The 6,978-nt window shown below is 35.0% G+C and overlaps 1 protein-coding gene across 1 annotated transcript; it reads left to right on the forward strand.

Moving 5' to 3' along the window:
• The first annotated feature begins 578 nt into the window (after positions 1-578).
• LOC114751147 (TMV resistance protein N-like) lies at positions 579-3,823 on the forward strand. The gene is made up of 4 exons (XM_028939808.1): positions 579-1,057; positions 1,165-1,254; positions 2,936-3,664; positions 3,739-3,823. The coding sequence occupies exons 1-4, from the start codon at positions 579-581 to the stop codon at positions 3,821-3,823; spliced, it is 1,383 nt and encodes a 460-aa protein (XP_028795641.1).
• Positions 3,824-6,978: the final 3,155 nt, after the last annotated feature.

A 6,978-nucleotide genomic window follows, 5' to 3' on the forward strand; every position in this document is an offset into this window, starting at 1 on the left:
AAAATAATTTATCTATATTATAAATTAGTCTATAATCTGATAATTTATAAAAATATTTTAAAAAAATCATGCCATGCTATATTATAATTAAATAATTTATGTAACTTTTTTAATATATCAAAATTATCTAAGTAACTCTTGTATTAAAAATAAAAAATACTAACAGCAATTACCCTACCATCATACTTTAACTGGCGGGAAGTTGCAGAGAAGTAGCAGAGCAATTGGCATGAAGCATCAACATCATCTTTTACGTGCCAACCATTCACATGAAAAAAGGACCCAAAAAAAAAACGGTAACACCCATTCAGACGCAACGGACGATGTTGTCATGACATTGTGTCTAAATTATCCATACTTTTTGTCGCTAAAAGAAAGGTGGTGCCGTTAGGATGGGAATGAAATTTGTTGATTCCAATGTGAAAAGGGAAAAAGTATCAGTTACGGCGTCATTTGGCTCGGAAGACTTGACAAAGTGAATAAAATCTATCCGCTGCCATACATACTCCATCATCAGTTCACTTTTGTCATTTCTCAGCAAAGAAGACAGAGAGAGATCAGAGAGTAATTAGAACTCCATGCTTGCCATAGCTTCCCCATCATCATCTTCTTCTTCCAAGAAATATGATGTGTTTCTGAGTTTTAGAGGAGAGGACACTCGCAAATCCTTCACCAGCCATCTCCATACCGCCTTACGCCATGGAGATATTGAGACATACATTGATTATGAGCTCCGAAAAGGCGATGACATCTCCCAATCACTCATTGAAGCAATTCGGGATTCATCCATCTCTGTGGTGGTCTTCTCTGAAAACTATGCCTCCTCCAAATGGTGTCTGAATGAGCTCCTTCAGATCCTTTGCTGCAAACAACAGCGGGGACAAATTGTTGTTCCTATCTTCTACGAAATCAACCCATCTGATGTACGCAAACAAAGGGGAGCTTATGAGAAAGCATTCGCAGAGCATTTGGAGAAAAACCCAGAGAAGGTGGATGAGTGGAGACAAGCACTTTTTGAGATTGCAAATCTAGTAGGATGGGACTCCCACAACTATAGGTCACTCTTCATTCTCTAATAAGTCTCAATCTTTGAATCACAGTTTCACCAGCAATTATGACTTGAGATGCTTTTATTATCCTTTTGTTTGATCTTCGTCTTTGTAGAAATTGCTGTTTCTTTTCATATGAGCTTCTCTGGCAACTACTTAGCTGGTCTGTCAGTGAGTATTTGATGTTTAAGGAACTTCTAGCATGGTTTGTTCGAACTAACAAAAACTCTCTTATTAAAATATAACAACTTTTTAACATTATTTTTATTTAATATATATCTACGTTTCCCAAAAAAAAAATTATTTACACTATAATAAATAAAGGACAAAATAGTATATCCATGTTAAAAATTTAATAAAATGACTTATAAGTAAGACCAACAATAATCTTTTTTCTGTTCTAAACAGCACCATATGAGTATAAAATTAATTTCTTTAATTTATTGGGGTTATATGAAGAAAATATTATTTAAACGTTCTCATCTCAAAATTGGATACTTCACCTCTAAAGTTGATTTTTTTGGGCAACTGTGAATTTTATTTTTGATCTTATTTTTCAGGCATTTTTAGCATTTAATCTTTTTAGTGGTGTAATTTTACCACTAAAGAAATCAAGATGCTATGTATAGTTGAAACAAGTAAAGATTTTACTTTTTTTTTGAAAATAAATGTTCTACCCTTCTTTAATTAATTGTTGTTAAGAATATACAAATAACTCATATGTAGTAGAGTAAATTATGTATACATTTCTTAATAGGGGCGCTCATGAGGCTCTGTGTCCAGAAAAAAAATCTCAGTCCAGTCTGAAAGCAAAAGAACAAACCCGAAGAAAAATGGGTACTTCCAAGTTGAGCTAATATGGGCAGGATCGAGTGTTGAATAAAGCATGTTGCTCTGGCCGTTTAACCCTGCTTGAAAATATATATACATATATAGTATATAATGTAATGTTAATATATTATATTATGATGTTTGGAACTGATGTGAATGTGAAATTTGGAAAGATTAAATGAAAGACAGACGGAACGTGAAATTTCATATGTTCCGCTAGCTACTTTGACCTTGACAATTTTTCTGTGAAATTTTTCTGTGCTAGTATTGATTTTATTATATCATATTACAAAACAAGTATAAATTATATTGTATCATCATTCACATAAGTCCTAATTAAAGAATTCTCACCCCATCTCTAAAGTTTCAAGCATCATTTGTTATTTTTTATATATTATATTTATATTTTTTCTTTCACATTATAATACAAATTAAGAAATCAATTAAAACAACAAAAGTAACAAAGATGTTTTAAATTGTAGATTTTTTTCACATATAGGCAAGGTGTCACTATTTAGATAGAGAAGCCTGCCTGCATTTAATTCACTCTTACCCAACTCAAAATAGTTAGGGATTCTACTAGAAAGGTCATGCAAGTTGCATCCTCCTTATTCTTGGCTGGGGCTCTACCTTGCCCGTGTGCTCCCTATTTCTTATGATCAAATGAATCTTGTACATATTTCTAAATTTCACGAAAATGATAGATTTTACCGCATTTGTCTGTAATTTTCAAAGTTATAAAAACTTGTTCCCCGAAACAGACAGTATATAACATCTTATCTCTATAATTATTCACAAATGTCCTATTTACCAGAGTAGAAATTGATGAAATCATGACAGAATTCTACTTGATAATTTTGAAAACAGGGGAAATTAAAATATATACACAAGTTTGATAAAACTCTACAGAAATTTGTCACTTGTTAAATAATTATCTCACCATGTCATCGAAGGAAAAAAACTGCCATCAATTAATTGTCACTTTATTTAAACCATTCCTTACGTTTCATTTGATGCATTAATACTTTCTTGTGTAATTCTTTTTCTTATAATAGGGATGAAGCAGAACTAATTCAAAATATAGTCACGGACATCAACAAAAAACTAGACCATAGGTCCCCAACAACTGTACTAGATGATATTGTTGGAATTGATGAGAACTTGGATCATATTAAACCGTTGCTAGAAGAATCCTCAACAATTGGGATTTGGGGGATGGGCGGGATAGGCAAGACAACAATGGCTAAGGTTGTGTTTGCCAAGCTCCGCTCTCAATTTGATAGTTGCTGCTTCTTGAAAAATTTTACGGAAAAGTATGAAAAGCATGGGTTAGAATATGTATGTGATGAACTTTTCCGAGAATTATCAAAGGATACATCTCTTGGGAGGCTGAATCATAGAAGAATTTTGATCGTACTTGACGATGTTAGCCACACAAAGCAGTTAGATGAGTTGAAAAGTGAAGCTCCTTGTTTGGGTCCTGGTAGTAAAGTCATCATAACAAGTAGAGATAAGCATGTACTTGATGGAAGAGTTGAGAGAATACATGAGGCGAAGGCATTAAGCTACAACAGTTCACTTAAAGTTTTCAACCTTAAAGCCTTCCGCACAGATGGTTATAAAAGTGGATATGAAGAACTAGTTCAAAGAGCAGTTTCTTATGCACAAGGCATTCCATTAGCCTTAACCATTTTGGGTTCATTTCTATATTCCAGAACTGTGGAGGAATGGGAAAATGCGTTGAGCAAAGTAGAAAGCACTAGCAATCGAGATATTCAAGCTGTGTTAAAATTAAGCTATGATGGGCTTGATGATGAGGACAAACAGATATTTTTAGACATTGCTTGTTTTTTCAAAGGTGGATTAAGAAGATATGTAGAAGAAATGCTAAAGAACTGTGGCTTTCAAGCAAGCATAATTGGTTTGAGAACCCTTATGGATAAGGCGTTGATAAGTGTTAGTTGTGATGTAGTATGGATGCATGATTTAATTCAATCAATGGCTTTCAACATTATTCATCAAGAGTGCATCGAAAATCCTGGAGGACGTAGCCGACTATGGAAACATGATGAGATCTATGATGTTCTAAAAAATGATCGAGTGAGAAAAATATTTACCTTTCTAATTAGACATTTTACAACTATTTAAACGAAATTGCTAACATAAAGTAATTTATTTACTTTCTTTTGGGTTTTTGTGCTGTTCAGGGAACTGATGCAATTCAAGCCATAAGTTTAAATTTGTCTCAAATGAAAGATTTAGAATTGAGTGCTGATGTCTTTAGAAAGATGCCTAATTTAAGGTTTCTAAAATTCCATTATTCACATGGCCATGAAGGATCACGTACTGTGAATCTTTCTTCGGGGCTTGAGTCATTGCCCAATTCATTAAGGTGTCTTCAATGGGACAATTTTCCTTCCAAGAGTCTACCATTGTCATTTTGTGCAGAGAAACTAGTCGTACTTCGCATGAAAGGTAGCCACCTTGAAAAACTATGGGATGGCATGCAGGTAAACATAAAATTAGAAGTTTTTATTTTTTTTTCTTTATAATTTTAATTGAAATTTGAGAATATAATATTTCTCTTTTTAATTGTTGCAGAACTTTGTGAAGTTAAGAGAGATAGACCTTGCCGGGTCCAAACAATTGATAGAGTTGCCAGATTTGTCAACAGCCCGAAATCTTGAACAGGTTGATCTGACACATTGTGAAAGTTTACGGCATCTTCATCCATTAATTTTATCTCTCCCAAGATTGAGAGATCTGAAACTGGGTTACTGCCTAAACCTAAGAAGTTTGAAATGTGAGAGTCAATCAAAATCTCTCTTACACCTAGATGCCTATGGTTGCTCTGGTCTCAAGGAATTTTCATTCTATTCAGTCAAAATGGAGTATTTAAATTTAGAAGGAACATGTGTCGAGATATTGGACTTCTCAATTGGGCGTATGGAGAAACTCAAGTGGCTCTATCTCAACGGCTCAAAATTAAAGAATCTTCCGATCAATGACATCTGTTACATGAGATCTCTCCAGGAGCTTCATCTTTATGATTACGGAGGAATAATTGATAAATCAAAGCTTCATGCCTTATTTGATGCTTTGCGATCTCTACAAACAATTGATTTGAGAGGGACATGCAAATTGACTGAACTTCCAAACAATATCAAGCATCTCTCAAGGCTACAATGTCTTAGCGTAAGCGGTTGCAAGGACCTTCAATCTTTTCCTGAGCTTCCTCCATCCATTGAAGTATTAGATGCCGGCGAATGCACATCATTGAAGACACTTCAATTCACTTCTCATATTGAATCTTCATTGTCGACAGATGAAATAACGCCGGGTTCAACATTCTGTTCCTCGGTTAGCTCTCTCAAAAATCTTGAACGGCTTATTCTTCGACATTGTGAACAATTGTATGAACTCCCTGCTGGAATCAAGCATCTTTCAAATCTAAAAGAAGTTAAGTTGAGCAATTGTAGAAGACTTCGTTCTCTGCCAGAACTACCACCGTTCTGTCAAACTATTTGTGCCCAAGGTTGCATATCATTGGAAAAGCATGATATGGAAAGTGCTTATTTCCTATTGAGGCGACTAGTATACACACAAAAATATGGTCGCATATACTACCCCGGAAGAAAAGCTCCAAAGTGGTTCAAGTTTAATCAGGTAGTAGAGGCTTCCAAAAAAATAACTATTGAGCTTCCTTTCCCCACCAGCGACCTAGTTGGCTTCATTTTCTGCTCTGTTCTTTCTCTATGCCCTCCCACCTACTTTGAATTTAGTCTGTATGTTGGTGATGCATTGGGGCTATGGAGAGGAAGACGCTTTATCGAAAAAATGGCAAATTTCGATTCACATCAAGTTTTTCTGTGGTGTGTACCTTGCACATTCGAGGGCTTCCATAACAAGATGGACGATCAAAACACCAGTTATAGACCAAAGGTGCTATTTGAATTCAGTCTTTGTGCAGAGAGCGGGGATGCTGATGATGTGATTGAAGAATGTGGAGTATTGCCAATATATGCCTCGGAATATCCCAACTTCATTCAACAAATGGAATTGCAGCCAAACTTGGGTTCCCAAAAAGGGACTTGTCATGATGCTGATGAGAATTCATTTCATGGAATCCTAAAATATGCTAGTTTCTCCTTGAATCAAGGAAAATGTGGCAATTTTGAAGGAAATATTATTCCAGAATGGTTTACTTATAAAAGTTCAACAATAAAGTATGAACCTTTAGAAGTGATGATCAGTGTTCGGTTTGCTCTAGATTTTGACAAATTAATGGGTTTCATTTTTTGCTTTGTTATACCCCAGTTCTCCTCAAAAAATAGGCAAGAATGTCACTCGTCATGTTCTTTCTCTTTACATGACCTGAGTGTATATAGGACTTATGTCTGTGGTAACTATGTGATCGGTCCATTCGGATGGCACTATTCAATGGTAAAATTGAATTCAGATAATGTTTTTCTATGGTACGATCCCCTCTACAGTGAACTCATACTGCAGAAACTCCGAAGAATGGGGAAAGGTCATGATGAGGAGCTTGAATTTACATTTCATTTGGGTGATTATTATGCCAATAATTGCAATTCTGAAGAGCGCAATTGTTGGATCAAAGAATGTGGAGTTCGCCCAATATATGTCTCGGAGTACACAAACTTCCTTCTTCAACCAAAAAAATTGAAAGGAGGTATGGAAAAAAAGAGGCCTCAAAATATTGATGATGACCAGTGCCAACTCCCTTCAACAAAGAAATTGAAGGAGTCTTCAATCATTCAATCTATTCCCCAGAATCCGGAGTCCAAGACTTCTCATGATGTCGATAAAGTGCTCCTCCTGCTGTCCCAATTGAATTTGGAATCTACAAAGGATCACAGTCGTGAGAAATAGATTACCTGGCTAGAATTGGTATATATCTCTCTTTTACTGAGTCCAAAAAAAAAAAAAATCTCTCTTTTACATTTCATCTATTAAATTTGACTTTGGTGCTTTTAAACAAAATGTGCTGCTCTGTAATATATTTAATTCTATTGCTAAGTTTGAATCCAATTATTTCCACTATTAGGATTTCAAATTAGCTTCTTACAATAGTTAT

Source organism: Neltuma alba, unplaced genomic scaffold (assembly GCF_004799145.2).
Source record: "Neltuma alba isolate B1F8T4 unplaced genomic scaffold, ASM479914v2 tig00001127_pilon, whole genome shotgun sequence".
NCBI classification, from domain to species: Eukaryota; Viridiplantae; Streptophyta; class Magnoliopsida; order Fabales; family Fabaceae; genus Neltuma; species Neltuma alba.